A 22,228-nucleotide genomic window follows, 5' to 3' on the forward strand; every position below is an offset into this window, starting at 1 on the left:
CTTCTTTTCACTTTATGCAATTACATTTTGTAGATGTCATAAAGACATCTAAACAGAAAACTGCTTTTTGCTAATGGAGACCTTCCAGACAGCTGCAGAAAACAACAGTTTAATGCACAAAACATTTATAAATAAGTTGTAGAGGTGTCAAATTATCACGATGCTGTGACAGCTTATGAAAATGACACTGATGATAATTAACAATTTTCCTTAAACATCACATTTAAAAAGCATCAGTGGATTTTCCACATTTTAGGTTCAAATGGATAATTTATTCTGTCAATAGGTCGTTCCCATTAACACATGCTGCTAAGTGAATCCTGCTGTATTCACTGACTGCACAGGAGAACTGCCCCTCAGGGCCAAGGGAAGTACACGCATGGGGATTTTTAGAACAACAAATACTTTGCTGTGCAGCAGAAGATCCAAGATGCTTCATCTTGAACTAAAAGAAAATTGGACAGAGCACGAGTCTTGGCAGCTCAAAGGCAGGAAGATAAAAGCCATGGCAAACACAAGTTCAGGCAGACTCTTGCTTTATCTCTCATCAACCCCAGGATCAGCTGATCCAGTCAGGAAGAGATGAGCACATCCACCCATTCACCTCATTTCTGTTTCATTCCACAACTCGTAACAGAGATTCCAAGCAAACATATGACATTCCAATGAACACAGCTCTGTTAGCTTTTTGTTAGCCACAGGGAAAATGAACCTGGTAATTTGAATCTGAGATTTACTCAGACCTGTGCACACTGAAAACTGCTACACAATGCTCCATATTGTACCTCAGCTCCTGAACAGACTTATTAGAATTCCATAGACCGTCTTTTAATAGCAAAAATACTGTCAAGAGGATAACACTAATGCACATCTACACCATAATGACATCAGGATCCAAAACCTGTAACTTGTGTAATCTTGCATGCAGCACATCAAGCAGAGCATTTTGCATTCAATTGCCTTGGCTAACAAACCTGAAAGTTTTCAAGATTATAAATGCACATACAGAACCTCCACGCGCAACCAAATGGGAATAAGTGCATTTTTTTCAGTGTGGAGCCCTCACAAAATAAACTGTAACACTCCTTGGCAAGACAAAAAGAATACAGATGACGCAAAATTGTATTTTAACCTATGACTTACTTGGCAAACCATTTATTCACCACCTGGAAAAGGCTGTGCAAATTACGTGATCTGTATTCGTTTGCTAATGTCAAAGCCCTGAGCCTCAATGAATTTTATAAAGACTCTGAGTAACAACTGAGATACTTCTGGTTTTAGAATCTAATGTTCCTTGACTTGCCAGAGCTACTAAGATTGGACTCACCTGTTCAAACTTTTCAAAGCCAGCAGCTGCCTCTTCCCTCCCAGAGTGTATGTACCTGGGACTCAGTGTGATCATGCTTTGCCTTTCAAGGTCTTCTGCAGGTACATCACTCAAGATTAAAGGAAAGTTATTCAAGAACTGCCTCCATCACACAAGAAGCAGGGATAAATCCCTGTCTAAAAGGTAACACACAGCTCCTAAATCAATGTGTTATTAGCTAACTCATTAAATTCTTCAGTGAAGTACTAGGAAAAACTTGCACTTAATCCATGTGATGAATCTGCAGAGTAAATACTGGACCTGAGCAACAGGCAGTTACAACACAGGTCCCAGTGCTCATCCATCACTGGAAGCATCCGACAACCTGCACCCAGCTCAAGAATTTATGAATCCCCGTGCACCGGGAGTGCCTAGACCCAGTTCCAGCTCCTCTGTTAAAACCCCCAAGGACCACCCATCAGCAGCCCAGCAGACCACTATTGAAAACAAAAAGAGCAAGAACACATAGGGCTATATTTTGTCAAGACTTTAGCAACCATCATGGCCAAATTTCAGCCATAAGCCCTTTTGCAGCTTATCCTCCACAAACTCTTGCATTGGCAGCTACAGATTGTGCAAGTATGTCCACACTGCTTTTATATTCCATCCACTGCTAACAACTGCATTTGTATATTGTCCATTGGAATAAAAACTGCTAAAACTGTGCTTTCCTCTACAACTGCAAGATGCTCAACCCATCAACAAGGAAACAGTAACACAGCATACAAGCCTGGATCCAGTAGTATGCAATAAGAAACATCTTCTGAGGGTGTGCTGATGACAAAAAACCCACAGAGATCCTACTTCATTTTCTGCAGGACAAAGCAACAACCCAGTTTCTGTATATGTATTTTTACTAGAAATTCCTTCCATCCCACTCAGAGCAGTGTATGTGCTTCTACATAGTACAATCTAAAGTCACACTACTTCTGACTTATTTTTTCCCTCTTGAAAAATGGGAAAAGCAGCTTCCTGATGCAAATTCGGTCACAGGCTACCTCCCATTGCACCTGCTTTAGCAATGATATAGAAGTGTAACATCTGAGCTACAATTTTAACACTTCATCTATAACTGCATTTAATTTCTATCTGTCCAGTTAAAATAACACTCAATCCATCAACTTCACACCACCAACTAGCTATGCCTCTTCCTGTCAAGTCCATCCAGACAAGCTCTGCATGCTTCCACCAGCACCTGTTCACACCAATTTCATACAAGGTAATCTTTTCATTTCGCCACTTTCTCTCCCTATTCCTGGCTACCATGACCAGCTCTCTCATGTCAGAAAATGACTTTGGATTTTCACTTTTCGAGCCCTTTAGAACCCATCCCACACAGTTTATAATGAAATATTCTGCACTGCCTTTACACTCCCACCTGAAAGCTCATGCCACTTGCAGACTTTTTCAAATGCCTTCCTACTGAAGAAAAACATTCTCCCTGTAACCTTCCCCTGCCCTTTTCCCATGGCTTCATCTGATGGTGTGGATCCAAGGCCCATGCTGAATACAGTGCAGCTGCATGCCATCAGCTCTGCCTTCTGAGATAGATGTTATATTCTAAGAAGCTACACAGTAAAGTCATGCCAAGATAAGAAAAGTGGAGCTGTAGGGTGGGTAACATTTTTGAGATACAGACCATCAACAACACAAGTACTCAGGAGTTAAAATGCAAACGTGAAAAGGTTTAAGTTTAAAAAAAAAAATCCTCAAAAATAGGGAGCCAGAATATGGCAACTCAGCAACTCTGAGCAGCAGAGGCTTACCCCTGCCCTCCTAAGGGATGTCTGAAAGGCTGCCTGGTGTGTTAGCAGGGTGACGGAGCAGATAAATGCTTAGCCCAGCAGCTCATTAAAGCCTCACTTTTCCTTTTGTGCATGCTAGCCAATAACTGTTTAACATTTTTACACTGTATATACCCTGCCCACAACATCTCTTCACACACAGCAAAGGTGCCATAAATGACACAGTGGATCAACCTATTATTACTGGAAAGCCAAACTGCCGTCCTTTCCTCCCCTCGAAATTCCTCTTCTGCATTTTTGTCACACTTCCTACGAGAGCTCAAACAGCTGGTGAACTGCAATCACCACGCAATGATTCAAATTATCTCATTGCTTTGCATATTCCACCCACCTGCTCACCCTAATTGGCTCTCATCGTACATTCAGATTTCAGTCTCTGCTGAGGAGCAAACTTTGTTACAGCGACATACGCAACAGGGTTTGACCGAGGCCGCAGCTTGCTCATGCAGCAAGCGCCTCTGCCTTCAACATAATAAACGCTGCAAGCTCCCACTGCTTCACCACTGTCTGCTGTTCCCCTTTGCCTTGCCCATACAAGTGTTCGGAGAAGGGTGAGGTAAACCAGATAACTGCAATGACCAGCGAACGCCGGTTCTTTTCCTAGGAGTTATCTCGAGCCCAAACCACCGGGCAGCCGGGGGACGGCGCGGCCCAGGAGCAGCCACGGGGCTGGGCTGCGGCAGGCCCCGAGGCCTCCTCGGGGCCGACACCCGGGGCACGGCGGAGTTAGCGGCGGGAGACGAGCGGCACCTCCCGCCGCACGGGCCGCGTGCGGCCGCTCCCACAGCTAACCGGGGTGGGCAGCGAGCGGCCCTGCCGCGGGGCGCCGGCACACGGCGAGGCCCCTCGCGGCGGGGAGCGCGCCCGCCCCGCGGAGCCCCCCGTGCGGCGGAGGCCCCGGTGCCGGAGGGGCAGCGGGGGCGCGCCCGGCCCCGCGGGCGGGTCCCGTGTCCCCCCGCCGCTCCCGCACTCACCTGCGGGCAGCCGCTCCCCGCACACCGCGCAGGCGCCGCGCGTGCGCCCGCCGCTTCCCCGCGCGAACCGCGGCCCCCGCAGGCGGGGCGGGCGGGCGGGCTCCCTCCCCGGGCCGCCTGCGGCCGGGCTCGCCCCCGCGGGCGCTGACACGCGCTCGGACGCACGCACCCCGGTAACAAATGGCCCCGCCGTCTGCGGGGACCCTCGGGACGCGGCCCCACGGCCCACCCCGCACCGGCGGCGGAAGTAGGAGCGGGACGGCCCGCGGCGGCGCGGAGCGGCTCCGCCCGGAAACCCGCGGCCCGTGACTGCGCAGCGCTGAGCGGAGCCGCCGCCGCCCGGGCCCGGGCCCGGTCGGCAGTCGCCGACAGGTGGGTCCCGGCGGGAGGGGAGCCGGGCGTGTGCCCGGGGCAGCGCGGAGTGTTCTCGGGCGGTGCTGGCCGTGCGGGGAGCTCTGGGTGCGGCCGGTCCGCGGGAGTCGCTGCCGCGGAACCGGCTCGCCGCGGGGAAAGGTGCCCGAGGGGACCGTGGGCGTCTCCTAGAGAGCCGAGGGAGCAGGGGGCCGGGGAGCAGGGGGCGGCGGGGCTCCGGGAGGGGTCTGAGTGGCCGCTGTGGCTCCGTGCCCTGGCCCGCCCTGGTGGATGCTGTCGCTGACAGGATGAAGCTGCGGCAGGTCTCCGACTTGAGTGACTTCAGCCGAGGCCACTGGCTACGGGAGTTGCTGTGCCGCGGAGAGGAGCCCCGCCACGTCCAGTCCAGCCCCGACGGGCAGCATCTCCTGCTCCTGCAGAAGAGCCGGCCGCCCACCCTGCCGCGGGTGGTGGCCTTCCAGCGCCACAGCATCGCTGGAGCCGACCTGGAGAGGAGCTGGCAGCCGCCCCAGCCGGCCCTTGTGGGACTGCTCTTCCTGCAGAGCCCCGTGGTACTGGGCTCCTGGGTACTGGCCCTGGTGTGGGAACATGGCCGGACCGAGATCTGGCACTTTGTGGTGGCCGTGGGCTGGCAGCTGCTGCAGACGCTGGAGCTCTGCCAGGGTGCCCGGGCACGGGTGGTCTCCGTGTGCAGCCAGGGAGCCAGCCTGGTGTGGTGTGAGGAGAGGCCGCCGCTGGGTGCTCACTCGGACATGAGCAAGTGTGCCTTCAGGTTCTGTGTCTGTGCCCGTGCTCTGGAGGTGGGGGAGCAAGGCGTGCGGCTGGGCGCTGTGAGGATAGTCCTGCACAACAGCCCCGAGTACCAGGTCCTGGCCTCTCCCCAACACGTCTTTCTAGTGCCTGCTGCTGCTGGCTTTGCTACCACTTCCAAATTCCTCCTTATTTGGCATCCAGAGAAGGCAGAGTTCACCATCACAGCCCCCTCTGCAGGCTTCATCCACAACAAAGTGCTGCGCTCCAGCAGCGAGTCAGACTTCAGGAAGCTTCTGCTGGGTTCTGTGGGCCTTCTCTCATGTTTTGCACCTCTGGACATTCACACCTCCGCTGTGTCCAAAAGTGGGGGTCTGCTGCTGGTGAGCACAAAGGGTTCTGTGAGTATCGTGGAGCCAGATGGGACACAGAGGCATATCTTTGACCTGGAGGGCGGCCCCCTGGCCCAAGGGAGTCCTGTGCAGCTGAAGACCTTTGGCAGCATCTTGGCTTGTGTGCTGGCTGGAGTGCTGTACGTCATCGACTGGAACAGTGGAAGGTTTGTAGAAAAGGAAGTCCTGAGCATGAAAGAGGTGCATTTCCTGGAGTCCCAGGGAGAGGAGGACAGTATCCAGCTCCTCAGTCAGACTGGTATCTACAGCTTTAGCTTTTCCAAACCTGAGGATAGCAGCAGGCCTGAGCCATGCCTGGTGGAGATGGTGTTTGAGGAAGCCTGCAGATATTACCAGAGGAGGAGCCTCAGCAGCTCCAAGCTGACAGTGGAGAAGTTGAAGAAAGGTGGTACGTTCCAGGCTCCTGTGGTCCTCGCTGCCATCCTGCAACACAGCCTCCACCAGAAGCAGAAGCAAGCCCGAAGCCTACAAGACACTTACGCCAAGCTGTTGAGCACAATGAGCCTGGAGCTGCAGAGCTACATGAGCCTGGAGCTCCTCAAGGCTTGCGTGGTGTGTGCCCCAGAGAGTGAGGTAGAAAGCTACTGCAAGGAGCTGGTGGAGCAGGAGGTCAGCCGCATTCTGCAGTCTGACATGGACAAGGACAATTTGGCCTATCTGAACTCTGTCTTTGCCTCATTCCCCAAGGCTGCCTGGAAGGCCACAAGGAGCTGCCTGCAGCTGCAGCAGAATGGGGATGGCCTCTTGGTAGCCAGGGCCACCCCAGAGGTATGGAAGAAGGTCCTGTGTCAGCCACAGCTGGAGGAGGTGGGTCAGAATGGGATGGCCCCTCTCTTTGAGCTCATTTGTGCCTCCTTCCTGAGGTTCAAACCCAAGTGGTTGCCCAGCTTTGTGGAGCTGACCCAGCAGTATGTTAGCAGCTCTTGGTCATACAGCAGCAAGGAGGGCCCAGAGGGCCGGGTGCCACTGTACAAGAGAGCGCTGGGAGTACTGGCCCGAAAGAACAAGCACGGCGAGGCAGATGATGAGATGGAGCTGGAACTGCTGCTCTGCAGCAAGAGGCCTAAGGCCGTGCTGCAAGCTCTGCACCTTCTCATCCGTCTGAAGCAGTGGCAGCGGGTGGTGGAGGTGGCAGAGAAGTTCTCCAAGCTCAGCCCCTTGCTTAACAAGGAGATATTCATCACACTGCTGGCTGAGTTTGCCCAGCACCGGGAGCTGGATCCTTACCTGGACAGGGTGTGGCCACTGTGCCCCGCTGAGCTCTCTGCCTCAGACATCCTCACCACAGTCCTGCAGCACCTCCCTCATTCCCAGGAGGACCCAGTGCCTTTCTCCAGCGAGGGGAACCAGCTGACTGTGGGCTTGCTTAAGCCACTGCTGCAAAGGGTTGTGCAGCGTCCCAGTGTCCAGGACGAGATGTACTCAGATACCCTGCAGAGCACCACCTTCCCTCCTCCCGCCCCACCCCGAGAGCACAAAATCCCCTCAAAAGCAGTGCCTGATGATGTTCCTCAGCCATCCGTGGCAAGGACTTCCTCACCCTCAGCACTGCTACAGGATGACACTGTGTGATGGGGGGAAGGACAATGCCATCCCAAGCCCTGGGTGCACAAGGAAGGGAAATCCTACCTGTTCTGGGAGTATGGAAGCCTGCTCCTTTCTGAAGCATCCCTGCAGCAGCATCTCAAAGAGCATGTTGGGTGGCTGGGGTTGGGGGATCTTCTCTGAGCCAGGGGAGGCATTCTGGTTATTCCTATCAAGTGCAATTGTGTGTGTGTGCCAGTGGAGGAGCAAATGCCAGGTGCATTTGCAGATGAAAACACTGGCTGCACTACAGGACTACAGAACTGCTCCATGCCCAAAGCACTTTCTTTTCGGTTTGTTTGGCTCCTTTTTGACTCCACTTCTGTTTCCCTGATCCTCCAGTACTGGTGGTGGAGTGGTGGGCAGGGATACAGTCTTTCCCCCCCATTCTCGGCTCAGTTGGGTGGTACCTCCAAGCCCTGCCTGTAAGAAACGGGGCACGTTTCTTGCAGCTGGGTCACTGAGTCCTGCTGCTTTGGGCTCAGTCAGATGCTAAATGCCAGCGTGGCCCAGCTCCATGGCACTAGGGGTCCCAGCACATACACTGGCAATTGCAGCGCTCCACATGTTGTCTCGCCACAATTCCTCTGGGATCAGTCCTGTAGCTGTGACTGATTGCAGCTACTTAGCTGGAAAGAGCAGCCTAATTCCCTTATCTCTCTGTCCCAGACAGTACCCAAACTCTCTTCTGATCTGAGAAGCTTGCAGCAGCCTGCGTGAGCTTGGGGCTGGTCCTGCCTTTCTTTTGTGGAAGCTTTGATTATGCTGCAGGTCACCCAAGCCCTCTGTTCCCATCTCCTTTACCTTTGCCCTTTGCATACAAAGGGGCTTTGTCAGGGTTGTCTGGCTCATATTGTGCCTCTGTTTGCAAAATCAATGTAACTTGAGAGGAGTTGGTGCAGGAAGATCCAGGTTCCAGCCTCTCTCAGGTGCCTGGCCCCCTCCACCAGGAGGGAGACCCTGGCTGTGGCTTTGTCCCTGCATTCTGGGCTGTGTGTAAAGGAGCTGTCTGTTGCCTTGTTGGGCTGTGGGAGATTCACCTGCATTAATTCTCTTAAGAGTGGTCTTAAATGGGGAAGACAGACTCCTTTTAAAAATAAATGTTTCTAAAACACTGCTGAGGTAGTGGTGGATGTTATGAGGGTACACACCCTCTGGAGGAGGGCAAATTTGTTTTGTCTCTGGTGAAAAGGGGCCAGGCTCATCTCTGGTGCTGCCCAGCATGGCTCACAACTGGTACAGCTGGGCTTGGAAAGCGTGCCCAGATAAGCCCATTCCCTCTGTGGTACTCAGCTGCTCACCACTATGAAGCCATGGGGTCAGAAGCCTGCACAGGCAGGCTGAAGCCTGTGTGCCACAGGGAAGGGCCATCTAGGCCATGCATGGCTGTGGCTGGGCCCAACAGAGAGTTGAGGAAGGGAGAATTTTTTCCTCATGAGCTTCAAAATGTCTGTTTTTTAGGAAAACTAGCAACAGAGAGCACCTGGCTGGCCTCACAGAATCCTGCTGCCATGCAGTGTCAGAGCTGCCGTTGGAGAGATTATTGTTTGGGAAACCACTGTAAAGGTGTGGCAGGGTCTCTCCCAGAGAAGGGCTTGGCTGCGGAAAGTCCCTGTGGTGAAAAAAGGTCTGGCAAAGAGGAAGAGGAACTGCTGCAATGGTTCCCTAGAGACTGGCTGGTTACTGCTGAGACCTTCCTTGGTGGGAGGCCTTGTGCTGTGGCCATGGGGCACTGTGAGTTTCCCTCTCACTCTGGCAGCTGCCACGCACATGAGCGAGGGGAGTGTGGCCTGAAAGGAGAGCTGGTGGCTTCCACTGGGGGCATTTCGTAACAGGCTGTCCTTGCCTCCTCTCCAGGCTGCTGCTGGCCTTACCCACCTCCCAGGGCTGCTCAGGAGGAGGAGATGGACCCCAGCAACTCTTAGAGACATGGCTCCAGGGGTTGGAACACTGCCCTAGAGCTGCACTGAATGGGGAGCTGCTAAGAGCTATCCCCATGCTTTGGCAAAGGCTGTGCAGTCATTTGGGGAGGACACCTGCATTGCCAGGCTGGGTTTGGATGCAGGTGACCCCACATTCACAGTGACGCAGTGAATGAGGGTCAAGCTCCCTGCCTTCCAGCACTGGCTCTGCAGAGAAAGCAGAGCAGGGAAGAAGCAGTGCCCACAAAGCCAGCAAGCAGAAACTGAAGCCAGCAGCAGTCCTGCATAAGCTGGCATCCCTGAGGCACAGTAAGGGAAGAGGAAGTGGGGAACATGATGCAGTAGGGACAGCCTGAGGCTTGGGGGTAGAAGCCTCCATGTATGGGCCCTAGACAAACAGGAAGTAGTCAGAATTCTGGAGGCTGAGGGTCCAGGGCAGAGGAAATGAGACAAAACTGAGCTGAATGCTTTCCAAGGGGTTGCTGGATATCTCACTCCAAGAACCAGGAAGGGTGGGCATCCCTGGGGGCAACAGGGGCCAAACCAATCTGAAGGACAGATTCAGCTGACTGATAGGCAAGCGCAGGGCTCTCTCTGCAGTCAGACTCTGCTGGGGGGAAGACAGCAGCAGGTAAGGCTGGTGCAGCTTCAGATAAAGCCCAAAGGAAAAACTAGCAAATAGATCTGAAGGCAAGTGGAAAAAACAATAAGAAGAGATGCACATAGTGGAGGGGGGAGCTGGCTGGCCTGGCCCTCTCACTCTGATCTAGAGAAACTTGGACTTTGCAAGAAAGGAAATGAGTCAAGCTGCTCACATATACCCCCTATGCCTGACATGCCTTTTGGGATGGTCCCTGTGCTTGTAACCAAGGAGCAGCACAAAACAATACCTGAACTCACCCCAAGGCTCTAGACCAAGTCACCCTTGGTATATCTCTGCATGCAGCTCTTTCTGTGCAGAGTATGGGGTGTGCAGGGTGGGCACAGAAAGTACCAATGCCACCATATCTTGCAGAGGGAAGGAGGTGTGGGCTGCAGGCACCCCATAAACTCACTGGAAATCCACAGATGATACATATTAGGGTTGCTACAGGGAAGTGCTCACGTGCCGGGAATAGCTTGGGGTGCCACTTCATGGACGAGTCTCTTTGTCTGGCTTGTCCCAGGGAGGGGCCTGGCACTCACCCAGTCAGAAGTGCAAAGGGCTGCCCAGTCAGGGGAACATCACCCAGTCATGGTGATCTTGTATTAACCCATAGGCTGGCTATGAGCAGAGAACACCTGGGAACACCAGAAGGAGCCCTCTGGTCCCAGGCACAGCCTGGAAGTATGCAGTGGGGAACACTCCAGGCCCTAGCCCTGCATACTTCCATCACTGCTAGACCTGAGGAGCACAGTCACATCCCACAGTGCACACAAACACACCCTTTATTGTCTGACACCAAAAATTACAGCCCTGCAAAAATAAATAGTCACATTTTTCAAGTGAGGGGGTCTCCATTTCCTCCTTCATCTGCAGGTGATGGGGGTTAATGCCTTGTAGAAGGTCTGGGGATTTTGTACGAGTTGAATGTTGGTGGCCTGCAAAACCAAAGTCACATAATGTAACTCCCAGCCACAGAGGGAAGCAAGGAACAGCTCAAGATGGACTGGAATGGTCAAATATCATCCCACTCCTATCACCCAGCTGCAGAGGAAATAGGGTATGGAGACAGCTTCCCCAAACCCACCAGGCTGGGATACTAGGGACCAGCAGCACCTGCAGACTGGGAAGTGTGGGAAGACGATAGGGGACACCACAACTGCATGCACTACAAAAGTCCCACCTACACAGCCATCCCCTGGTACCAGCACACTCCTTGGGTCTGCACTCACCCTCATCCCCTCCCTCTATCCCCTGATCCCCCCCCATACCATAGGGGCTGCCCCCCACCCCACACAGGGACCTGGCAGCGTGAGTAGCTTACATCTCAAAGTCTTCGTTCCTAGAGGGGAGAAAGAAGAGAGGACAGTGTTAGTGGGGCAAGAAGATGCCTTGTGTACAGCCCAGCATCTCATGGTGGGACATGGTCTCCCACGGGTCACAAAAGGACTTCAGGATGCTGTGGTCCCCTCCATCCTGGCTCCCTGATCTGAACAGAGCTGACCTCTTACAGGCCCCCAGAGCATCAGTGCTCCTTCCCCAGGCAGGCAGAGCAGGGCCCCACGCTCAGCAGCTCAGAAGCACCCAGCTCCCTATGCCTCAGCTTCAGCTCCCTGAGGTTCCTGGGCAGCTGAGCCCATGTTTCCAGCCAGCTCAGAGAGGTGGCAGGAGCTGAGGAACTTCCAGCACAGCAGCTGGACTACAGGGCCATGATTTCCACCTCAGGAGTTGGAAATCAAACTAGAAACTCCTCACTACCCTCATAGGTCTGTGCCTGTGCTGGTGATCGAGCTGCCAGGCAGTGTCCCAGAGGGCTGGAGGGCAGCCCCAGGACAACAGTGGCCACAGGCGTGTGAGCAAGCACTGCACCCTCGTGGCAATGCCACAAACCATGCAGCACATTGCATTCTGCACAGCATCCAGCTGTGTTCCCATGCCAGTGCTCCAGCACAAAAATGGTGCAAAACAGAGTGAGTCAGGTGCTGGAGTTGAGCCAGGCTGGGAATGCAGCCCTGCCAGGCTTCTTTCTCTAAAGAGGATGCACCTTTGTCTGCCCAAATGGGAGGGTCAGAGGAGGCAGAGAAAAGCTCCAGAGCATCCCCATCCTCAGAGGCTGAGGGCCCCAAGCCACCTCTCAGGTTCTTCCCAGCCCACGTTACTTCAGCATGAGCCCCACAGGCTACCACAGGACATGAAGGGACAGTCGGCAGGGGACCCCAGACCCAGTATAGTCACAGGGGCTGGGGCTGCTCCTCACCTGTACACATCAGCAATATCCATGCGGCGGTAAAACTTGGCAAGTCTGACGGCCAGGATGATGGTGGGCAGCAGGAACACGGTGCACCAGCCCAGGCTGAACCAGAAGGCATTCTTCATAGGGAGGAGGAAGAGTGTTAGGTCCAGAGAGTGACTGGGAGCATCTCTTTTGCTGCCAGCGCTCCCCAGTTACCACCCACTCCTTCTCAGAGCCCGGCCTTTCCTCTTAACCACAGCAATTTGCTGGCAGAAGCTGAGTACTGCCTCCTATGCATCCTTCATCCTGTGCATCCCTGATCCTTCCCTGCGTCTCTCATCCTGTGCATGATGAGGACAAGAGGACCTCACTGCCACCCCACACGCGTGTCACTCAACACACCACTGCCCCACTCACCACAGAGTCCATGATATAGTCACAGCCAATGACCTCCACATTATCCAAGGACTGAGCTATGGGCTTGCAACGTGCCACATCTTCTGTCACCTGAAGACATAGTGGGGACAGCTTATGTCAGCATCCACCAAGCCCAGCAGCTCATTCTCCTCTCCGCCTCACTGAGGAAGGCTCAGCTTACCCTGCTCTTGGCCCATGAAATGTAGGTCTCAAAGAAATCCAACAGCTGCTCCAGGAAGGCCTGTGTCTCCTGGAAGGGCAAGCACAGAGTGGAGATGTTGCACCACTGGCCCCTTCCATGTCCCATGTCCCCTCCATATCAGACCACCTCAGCCCAGCAGCAATAGGGCCGAATGCTTCACCCTACCCCAGTCCCTCGCCAGGGATGCCATAAGGGAAGGGAACACCCAGGGGTGCAGGAGACACCCAGGGAAGGCGAGGAGGATGAGCAGCCAGACAAGGTTTGGCTTCCCTGTATAGAGGGAGGTCTCGGTGAGAGGGTCTGGTCCATGTGACCTGGCAGCAGGGCAAGGCAAGCTCACGTTCTTGATGATGTTTGGCATCTCCCTCTCCAGGAACTCCTGGGTTTTGTTGGCTTTGTCCAGCGCAGCTGTTGTCTGTCCCTGAGGTGAAAGGTGCTTTCAGCAGTGTGATCTAAGTGGGGTCTCTGCACTTGACCAACCCTGCACAGCAGCAATCCCTGGAGCACAGCCTCTTGGAGCTGTGGTGTTCTCAGCAGTCACACGGTGGTAGTGCCAAGTAACTCAGGTGCAGGGAGCCTGCACCTGGCAGGGTCCATGGCCTCCCTCCCTCTACCCCATGAACAGCCCCTGCAGCACACGAAGAGTCCCACAGCAGCCCCCCAGACTGCAGGTTAGCCCCACCACCTCCACTGCAGGGCCTCAAGGGTGCTTTGCAGGGTGCCCAAGACTGGCATGCACTCCCCTTGTGCAGCTTTACCTCTAGCTGGGCAGCCTCACTCTGCACTGAGTGGATGTTCTCCTTCAGACTTTGCTGGGGACAGAGAGAAGGGAGGTCAGAGGTGCAGACCCCACAGCTCAGACAAGACCCTGCCAGCAGGCTCTGAGCTCTAGGGAAGCCCAACCCAGCATCCCCAGGACATCCTCCAGCATCACTCACCAGTGGCCCAGAGAAGCTCGCCTGCATCTCCTTTTCCAGCTCCCTCAGGTCGCGAGCATTATCTTCCAGGTCCTTCTTCGTATCTGTGTCCTGGAAGAGCCGCAGTCAGCAGTGCCAGCTCTGTGCCCCACCACAGCCAGCTGATGAGCCAGGCTGAGGAAAAGAGCTGGGCAAGAGTAAAGGGCCTCCCCTCAACACCAGGCACAGAGGAGCCCTGCAACCAGTGGCCTTTGGGGACAGGGTGGCTATGGCCCTGGGGTGTCATGGTCTCTCACCACTTTTTTCTGCCAGCTGGTCCAACTCTGCAGCCAAATCCAGGAGGCTTCCCTGGGTCAAATCTGATCCAACTGAAAAGGCAGAGACAGAGCCATGAGAATGAAGAATGGGGTTCATGAGGGGAGCTATACCCCTTCTTTGTGGGGCAGAGTGGATCCAGGCCTTCTGGACAGAGGATGTGTCTTGTTACCCTAACAGGTTATACAGATGGCAGATGACTCCACAGCTGCAAAAGGAGAGAGCAGTAGACCTCCCCAGCCCATATGCAACCCCCACCCCCGATCCCAGGACCAGGCTACACCCAGCACACCTGCCTCCAGGGTGAGGGTGAAGTTGGGGGGCTGGCTGGCCTGACTGGCGTTCAGCAGCAGGTCTTCCTGGCTCTGGCTGAGCAGGGAGATGGGGCTTAGGGTGATGTTCATCTTCTCAAAAGCTGTGGAGATGTCTCCTGTGTACTGCCAGAGCAAAGGGGGCCATGATGGGACATGTGCTGGCCCCTTACTGTCCCCTCAGCCCTTGGTCTGGATCTCTGCCCTCAAGACCCTGGCACTCCCATGCTCACCTGGCTGATATTCAAGAGCTCATCCAGGGACATGTTCTGGTCCAAGTGCAGAGTTTGCCACAGGGAAGCATCTTGCTGGCACTGCCTGCAGGATGGGGGCATGGGGTTGAAAACAGGGCAGGTGAGGACCAACCCCTCCCAAGAGCATGTCCTCACCTTTGCAGGTAGATTGTACCTTGCTCCTTCCCTGTGACCAGCGCCTACCCACAGCCTGGGAAGGTAGGGAAAGCTGCCCTGCTCCTGGAGAGCGTCTGAGGGCATTGAGTGGCTCTACCCCCACCAAAGACACAGTGTCAGGGCTGGGACCCACCTGTATATCTCTGAGAAGTTTGCTGTGTCACCCTTCAGGCCGAGCAGCTCTGAGAGATTGAAGTTGGGAATCATGCCAGGGGTGTCCAGGACCTAAGAGCAAGGAAAGAAATGCAGAAACTAGACATAGTGCAGGGCAGGACACCTTGGAAGAGCATCCTAAATGGCTAGTGCTGCCTCTGCTCCACCAGCAGTCCTTATTTAGGCAGCAATATCTCCAGGCAGAGCTGTTTCCCCACAGCAAGCTTACCTGGAAGAGCTGCTGGTTGTGCCAGGACTCACAGAAGAACATGTAAATGTTCCCCCCCCAGCACAAAGATGATCATCACCAGCAGCATGAGCAACCAGGAGAAGATGAAACTGAAGCCAACCCCTCTGCCGGGACAGAAATGCCATCAGCACCAGCAGCCCTGGGGCCCAGCACTGATGCTGGCACTGCCCCCAGCATGGCCCAGGGGCTGCACACCCCTCACCCCCATGGTTGTGGGAACACCACCCTTCTCACAAGCTCGTCTCTGTTCTGCCTTCAGACCCCAGAGCACGACCGGGCTCTATCCTGGAGCTTGGATTCCAGAAAAGCTTCCCACAGCTCTGCAAGCCAGCACTCCCCCGCAGAGCTGCCGGACCCACGCACACACTGCCAGCCCTCGCCGCCACAGGGAAAACGGGCTCTCCTCAAATGCCTCTCACCAGCACCACACTTGACCTTCAATTTACCACCTGCACGGGGAGTTGCCATGGGGCAGGCCATTAAGCTGCAGTAATATGCTGATTTAGGAGCTCGAGCATTCCCAGGCCAGCCCTGCCCACCCAGCCCAGCGCTCCCACACACGTCCTTGGCAGCCAATCGAGCCTCACGCCATGAAGAAGTTCCCGCCAGCATCAGAGAGGCGGCTGCGCTCTGTGGGCAGCACACCTTCCTTCAGCCCCAGGGGCCCCAGCAGCAGCCCAAAAACGTTGCAGAGGACGACCAGCAGCACCGTGCAGCACAGGAGGGCACACACGATCAACCTGGGGAAAGACAAAGGGCAGGAGTCAGGCAGCAGAACCTGGAACCCTGAGCAGCACCCTACAGCCCACTGGCTGCCTTCATGAGGAGGGAAAAAGGTCCCAGACACCACAGCAAGGAAGGGGCCTGTGTGTCTGCAAGGCACAGCACTGACTGTCCTGAACCCACAACCCCACCACCCAGCAAGCCCCCACCTCCAGCAACTGGAGGAGCAGGAGCCTTAAAACTCTCCAGACAATGGAGCCGCAGCCCCTCGCCCACCTGACCCTATCCCAGGCAATGATCGGCTCCCTGTACTCCTCCAGCACCAACATGGCATTGTTCACAAAGGCCCCAGCTTTCTCCTCCACATCCAGGAGCGGCAACTCTTCCCGCAATCTTCTGATCTCCTGCCTGATGAGGCCAAGCTGGTCCTGGCTCTCTGCAAGGAATGGGGACACGCTGACATTGTGAGCTGCTGCCCGGGTCCTGCAGGGCACCAGGGACTCAGAAAGGACAGGAAAGGAGCAGTCATGGTCAAGGATGACATTGACATGATGGCACCTGGGGACAGCCAGGGCTGCAGGGAAGGCCTCCAGGAAAGAATGGCTTTACAAGGGAGGAGGGAACCCTAGAAGAAGAAGACAGCACGCAAAGCCCTGCTTACGTGCCACCACTTCCTGGGACTGCTCTTGCACCTTGTCAGGGGTCGTGTCCAGCGTTCTGTTAACCTGCATCCAGGGGAGCACAGCATGAAACTCACATCCCTGCCTGCAATCCAGGGCTGAGCAGCACATTGCCTTGTCCCCAGACCCTAGTAGCACAGGGCCACCAGGCTCTCCATAGCACCCAGTCCACCCCACCACTGTGCAGGGATGGTTGGGACAGCGAGCAGACCTCTGGCCAGCCCCTCCCTCCATGTCACACACTGAATTCCTTGACAGAGCTCTCCCCCATCAGCAATGGCCCCAACAGTTGCAGGAGCACCCAGCTTTGTGCCTGGGTGAAGGAGACACATCTTACCTCCTCTAACTCAGTCTCTATCTTTGAGTCAGAGACCTCATGCAATGCCTTCAGCTGCTGCTCCACACCTGGGATCTGCAGGAAAAGGCCTGGGGTGAGGGAGCTGTGGGGCAGGGGAGCTGGGGCCCCTGATCCACACCTTGCCCCTCCTCACCGTGCTGAAGTTGGTGGTGAAGGCGAGCCCATCCAGGGACACTTGGCTGCAGGGGAGGCCACAGTTCTGCAGGGTGTGGTTGAGCTTGTCCCGCAGCCTGATCAAACGCTGGCTGTAGTTGCTCTGCAGCTCCTCGAGGTCTGAGCAACTGCTGGCAATGTTGCCAAAGGTGTCCTTCAGTGTTTCCATCCCTGGGGAGATAGCAGGGAGCTCAAGGCCTCATCCTGCCAGTGTGGCAGGGACTCATTCTCACCCAGCTGAACTAAGGAACCTCCAAAGTCATGGCACTTACCCCGAGGTGTGGTTGGGAGGCCAAAGGGATCCACCTCCAAGAGAGCCTTACCCAAACATGCAGCTACCCCACCTCTTGGTTCCAGCATCCCTCTGAGTCCCTTGCCAGCCTCCCAGGGATGGGGCCAGTACCTTGCAAGACGCTTTGCAGAGATCCCAGAGCCCCATCCATGCTATTCCTGATGCGTGAGGTGATCATACTGCCCAGGCTGGGCCCAATGTCTGCAGAGATGGGAGAGGTGGTGTCAATGACAGGACCCCTGCAAGGTCCTGGGACTCACAGGAAAGTTGGTGAAAACACTGACACCATCAGCACCTCTCCCTCACCCAGCTCCCAGATGTGGGGCAATGGGGATATCCCCACTCTCCCACCACCTGCATCACCCTTCCCAGAGAGGAGCCTGAATAGGGAAAAGCAGCAACTGGAGCAGAGCTGGAGCTTAGAAGAGACTCCAAACCCAGTCCCTTTAGACATCCTCATAAGAAGCAGCCTAGTGGCCTGCAGGGTTAGCAAGCACCCACAGGGCAGAAAGGTAAACCCACACAACACCCCCACAAGCCCAAGAACCCCCTACCCTGGAGTAGCTCCCCACAGGGCCATGGGGATGCTCCAGCCCCTCCCATCGCACACCCTCATCCTGGAGGCTGCGGTTGGCATAGTCCACTGGGACATCACTCCTGTTGATGATAAAATCGACTTGCTGTAGGGACAGAGATGCGGTGTCAGTGAGGGAGGGGACCTTTCTCTGCTGCCAGCCCCTCTGTCGCCCTGCTCCAGGGGGCTATTTGGGCTGCTCCTCTGGCCTGGCCCCTTGCCCCCAAGACGTGGCAGGGGGATCATGCATGCCTGGGGGATGGAGGCCAGGTAGGTTTGGACATCTTCCAGAGTGTTGTTCACATTGGGGAAGGTGCTCTTCACAGCCTGGGAGAAGCGGGTGTTGCTGATGAGGGCACAGACACCACCAGCCCTACAAGGGAAGGGTGGCACGGTCAGCATGTGGGGAGCTCACTCCCAATGCTCCCCCCACAGTACCCTCCAAATCCACCCACATAGACCCCAGCCTGCAGGGTCCGGAGTATACCAGTGACCCCTGCTTCCTGTGCATCCCAGCAAGTGCCCCGCAGGAGGGACCAGAGGAGGGACGCAGGAAACTGAGGCACGGGGGAAGGCAGCTGCCGTGGGGAAGCTGTCGGGAAAGGTCTGCACGGTGCCAACGCGCAGCCCCCCGGGGACAGCTTCCCACCGCCGCTGCTTCCTCTCCTTTGTCCCGCCGTGCCGGGATCTACTCATGAACAATGGCAGTTTCCTGGCCCGGCCACCAAGCGCCGGCATTTCCAGCCACCCCTGGGTTCCATCCGGAGCCTCCCGGCCAGCGCACTCACAGGAGGAAAGCGGAGACCAGCAGGACAGAGGCGCAGAGCGCCCGGCGCCGGCAGCGCATCCGCCGGCCCTGCTTCTGGTACATGCGGCCCCCGCAGTTCCCGCAGCAGCGGCAGCAGCAGAAGCAGCATCCCACCAGCGGCACGAGGATGAGGAAGAGGACTCCAATGGCCACGCAGATGAGGAAACCCAGTTCGTAGAGCAGCAGCTGGGATAGGAAGAATGAGAGGCAGAATAACGCTGGTGCCCCTGAAGGGTCCTCAGCTCTGCATACCCTGCCCAGACCCAAACAGACAAAATGGGTCCCCCCAGGAGCAGAACATGTTTCCTTGCTGTTGCCCAGCATCCAGGCATCAGCCTCAGAGCAGTGCCCACCAGCATCCCCCAGTCCACAGTGGTCTGGGGCTGCTGGCTCCCCACCTCAGCTGCCTGCTCACCTTGTGGATGTCCTCATGGCTGAACTCACTCTGGGGCTGCCCAAAATTAATCAGCTCTGAGAGACAAGAAGCACAGAAAGTGAAGAGGTGCTGGGCCCTGTGGGGCTCTCCAAAAAGGGCCCCAGACTCCCCCAGGGAGGCACTCCCAGCCCAAGGATGCAGCTCAGACCTGCTCTGAGTATGTCATTTTTCTCCCTTGCAGCTGCCCTCCCCAGCCATAACGCTTTGCAGCGTTTTTGCACCCAGGAAAAGTGCTGCCAGTCCCCCCAGACTCTCAGGGGTTCACAGAACAAGGAGGTTCCTCACCACAGTGGGCATAAGGGACACCACCCTGGGGCTGACCTCCTGCAGCCCAGCTCTACACAGATGCCCAACAGCACTTCCAGCCAGTAATAAGTATTGGGCCCACTGCCTCTTTTATTCCCAGGGCTCTCCCTGCCTGCACCCCATGCCTTCATGACAAGCTTTGATGGCACATGGGGACACAAGTCCACAAAGCCCTGTGTGTCAGCCACACCTTTGCCAGCACATTGATAGTGAGCAAGGATTGAAGCCACTGAAGGAGGAAGCACAAGTGGCAGCAGCCCAAGTGGGATTTCCCTACAGGTGGGCAGCACTTGCCCCATGGGTATTGAGCAGCTGCAGGGTCCTGGTATCAACTGTGCCAACCTGCAGCTGCTTTGGGACAGAGCTGTGACAGTGACAGGAACAAGGGCAAGTGCTGGCAAGCAGGGCAGTGCATATGGAGAGCGCACAGCACTGGCACTGGGACACACTGCTCTTGGTGGCCAGCAAGCACAGAGGGTGCAAGACAGGCAAAGACCTTGCAGGTGGAGTGGGGTTTGCTCTGCACGTTTTGGGGGCCTAGGATTAAGATACCTGCAGGGAGGATGAGGCAGGAGTCTGCAAGGTGGTTACTACCACTAACACCTGTCCTGGGGCCCAGCTGAGATAGCCCCACAGTTGCCATGGGACATGAGCAGGACACAGCTGGCAATCCTTGGGATCCCACTCCTGATTACCCCAGCCATATCCCTCTTTACCCAGTACCCCGGTGTTTAAATGCTGGGTGGACAGTCGCCCCTGCAGCCCCACACCCCTGCCAGCCCCCGCCGCCATGACCCACCTGTGGGCAGGGCGTTGGGCTGCACCAGCCGCAGGAAGCCGTGTGCCATTGTCACCAGCCCCGGCGTGCTGCTCCCCGGCGCCTCGAGGCCCGGGCCGTACGTGGGCTTCGAGATGTTCCCCAGCTCCATCGCAGCAGCTCCTGTGCACACTCGGGCACCGAGAGGAGCTGTCGGTGTCGTCGGGGCAAGGGACCACCCAGCCTGCCCTGCCTTCTGCCTCCGACCAGGAAACGCAGAGAGAAAAAATCAGGCACCTGCCTGCTCCTGCCCGGAAGGAAAGAGCGGCGGGAGAGCACCGAGGAAAGATGAGGAGTCCTGTGAGCAATGGGGTGGGAAGCCAGAGAGGAGGTGCCCACGAGGGACCGGGGAGCTGTGGGGGATGAAGCGGATTCCGAGCACTCACCCTGTCCTCTGACACCTCTCTGCACCCAGAGCTGCGGCAGGGTCCGGCCGCACCGTGCCAGCGCCCAGGTCTGTGGTTTGTTTAAGTTTCAGTGATGATTGCTGACAAGCTGTTTGCCGGGGCAGGCGGCGATGCCGCGATCGCCCCACCCTGCCCCTTACAGCTCTTGGCACCCGGCCACCTCAGGCCGCCTATCTATGCCGGGGTCAGGGTCATCACCGGACCTGTCCCGACGCAGGCACGGGGAAGAGTCCCTCTGCCCGCCCTCCGCTAAGCTCTCCTGCCTGTGCTCGTTTCCTCCTGCTCCAAGCCAGGAGCTGGGTGGCCCGGGGTGATCCCAAGGGCAGCCGTCCCGCCCGCTCCGCCCCACACCATCTGCATCTTTTCGGGATGGGGTGCGTTGAGCCGTTCGTAGTTTCAACACAAACCAGCTGTAGCCACAGCAGCAGGTTAAGCATTTAAAAACCTTCCGAAATGGAGCACTGCGGCAAAGCCGGCATTTTTCACACGCGCCCCGGCCCCCCCCGCAAGCGGGAACAGCCTCAGGGGCCCACAGACAGCATGTTTTCTCTAAGGCTGGGCGCCCGCTCGGCTCCATCCCCACTCCCCGCAGAGCTTTCCCACGCCTCGTGGCTCCATCCCCCGCCCCGCCGCGGAGCTCCCGGAGCCGCAACCGGGGGCAGGAGCGGGGAGGCGCCGCGGGTCGCTCCCGGCTGTGCCGCGGACGCACCCGGTGGACGCGGGGCAGGTGCCCCGGGGGTCACGTCCCGGCGGGCAGAGCTCCCCAGCTCGGCACGGCTCCGCACAGAGCCCGCGGCGCCGGCGGCCCCGGGAGGTGCGGGAGAGGCCGGACAGAGCCGCCCCTTCCGCCCCGGCCAGCCGGCTCTGTCCGGGCCGTGCGACGGCCCCCTCCTCTGCCAACGGGGGGCCCTCTGCCCCACCCCTCCCCGATGCACCTTGGCACTCCTCCTCCCCCACCCGGGGGGCACCCCTGCTCTTGGCCCCAGCCCACCCTGACATCCTCCATCTCCCCCCGAGCCCCCTGCCCTGTCCCACATGGGAGAGCCTGCCGCCCACAGGCCCTCTGCCTGGAGATGCTCCCTCCTTATCTAAGAGGAACAGGACTCATCCCACACTGCCAGAGCCACTGCTGGTCCCTCCAGCAGCCCACTCTGCCATAGCAGCCTTGCCAGGAGCCCACCCCCGCTGCCCACCTTGCCCCTATGCCAGCCCTCAGGTGTGCCCTGCCCCCCCACCTCCTGCCCCGGAGTAGCTGGGGGCCCCATAATGGTCCTGCCCTGTGTCCGCACATGGGACACCGCGGGCTTTTGGACTGGGACCAGCAGATTCTGGGTGAGCTGTACCTGAACTTTGCATGGTGGGCTCCCTGGCCCCTCCAGCACCCACAGCTTGCTCATCATCACTTCCTAGTTACTGCTTAACTTTTCTTGACACAAGCAGGCATGCATTCCGTGACCTTAGGTGAAGGTGGCATGAGGAGACCAGCCCTGCTTCAGGTTTTCTTCCTGGTCTGGCTCATGCCGGATGCCAGTGCATCATGTGGGACCCTCTGGCACAGCACTGGCACTGGGGCAGGGCAGCAGAGGACGCAGATCCATCCCAACAAAAGAGGGGGGAGAAAAAGCAACAGCTAGTGA

The 22,228-nt window shown here is 56.7% G+C and overlaps 3 protein-coding genes across 6 annotated transcripts in view; 1 reads left to right on the forward strand and 2 right to left on the reverse strand.

The window, feature by feature from the left end:
• The window catches only part of ARMH3 (armadillo like helical domain containing 3), a 123,246-nt gene extending 118,647 nt beyond the window's left edge, over nucleotides 1–4,599 (reverse strand). The window contains exon 1 of one of the 4 annotated variants that reach the window (XM_066323701.1): nucleotides 4,146–4,597. The gene's annotated coding sequence lies outside the window, so the exon portion shown is untranslated. Of the gene's footprint in view, nucleotides 1–4,145 lie in introns of all 4 variants that reach the window. The other 3 variants (XM_066323702.1, XM_066323703.1, XM_066323704.1) reach the window with 3 other exon arrangements.
• A 152-nt stretch (nucleotides 4,600–4,751) lies between these two features.
• HPS6 (HPS6 biogenesis of lysosomal organelles complex 2 subunit 3) lies at nucleotides 4,752–8,378 on the forward strand. The gene has a single exon (XM_066323710.1). The coding sequence runs from the start codon at nucleotides 4,805–4,807 to the stop codon at nucleotides 7,250–7,252; it is 2,448 nt and encodes an 815-aa protein (XP_066179807.1). The 5' UTR covers nucleotides 4,752–4,804; the 3' UTR covers nucleotides 7,253–8,378.
• A 2,218-nt stretch (nucleotides 8,379–10,596) lies between these two features.
• Nucleotides 10,597–21,681, reverse strand: LOC136364099 (prominin-1-A-like). The gene is given in 28 exon segments (XM_066323718.1): nucleotides 10,597–10,767; nucleotides 11,154–11,171; nucleotides 12,087–12,199; nucleotides 12,480–12,569; nucleotides 12,661–12,729; nucleotides 13,022–13,102; nucleotides 13,440–13,493; nucleotides 13,620–13,712; nucleotides 13,902–13,966; nucleotides 14,206–14,350; nucleotides 14,458–14,542; nucleotides 14,768–14,859; nucleotides 15,017–15,073; nucleotides 15,075–15,141; nucleotides 15,625–15,777; nucleotides 16,037–16,196; nucleotides 16,422–16,485; nucleotides 16,778–16,852; nucleotides 16,932–17,122; nucleotides 17,355–17,443; nucleotides 17,859–17,923; nucleotides 18,070–18,190; nucleotides 18,606–18,811; nucleotides 19,041–19,096; nucleotides 20,167–20,380; nucleotides 21,301–21,312; nucleotides 21,314–21,447; nucleotides 21,450–21,681. Coding segments are annotated over 28 exon segments (2,769 nt in total). The 5' UTR covers nucleotides 21,598–21,681; the 3' UTR covers nucleotides 10,597–10,715.
• Between the last annotated feature and the right edge of the window lie 547 nt (nucleotides 21,682–22,228).

This window comes from Sylvia atricapilla, chromosome 8 (assembly GCF_009819655.1).
Source record: "Sylvia atricapilla isolate bSylAtr1 chromosome 8, bSylAtr1.pri, whole genome shotgun sequence".
Taxonomy (NCBI): domain Eukaryota; kingdom Metazoa; phylum Chordata; class Aves; order Passeriformes; family Sylviidae; genus Sylvia; species Sylvia atricapilla.

What these genes read in the sequence shown, in the direction of transcription:
- HPS6 (XM_066323710.1), top strand. Translation starts at nt 4,805, where the DNA reads ATGAAGCTGCGGCAGGTCTCCGACTTGAGTGACTTCAGCCGAGGCCAC.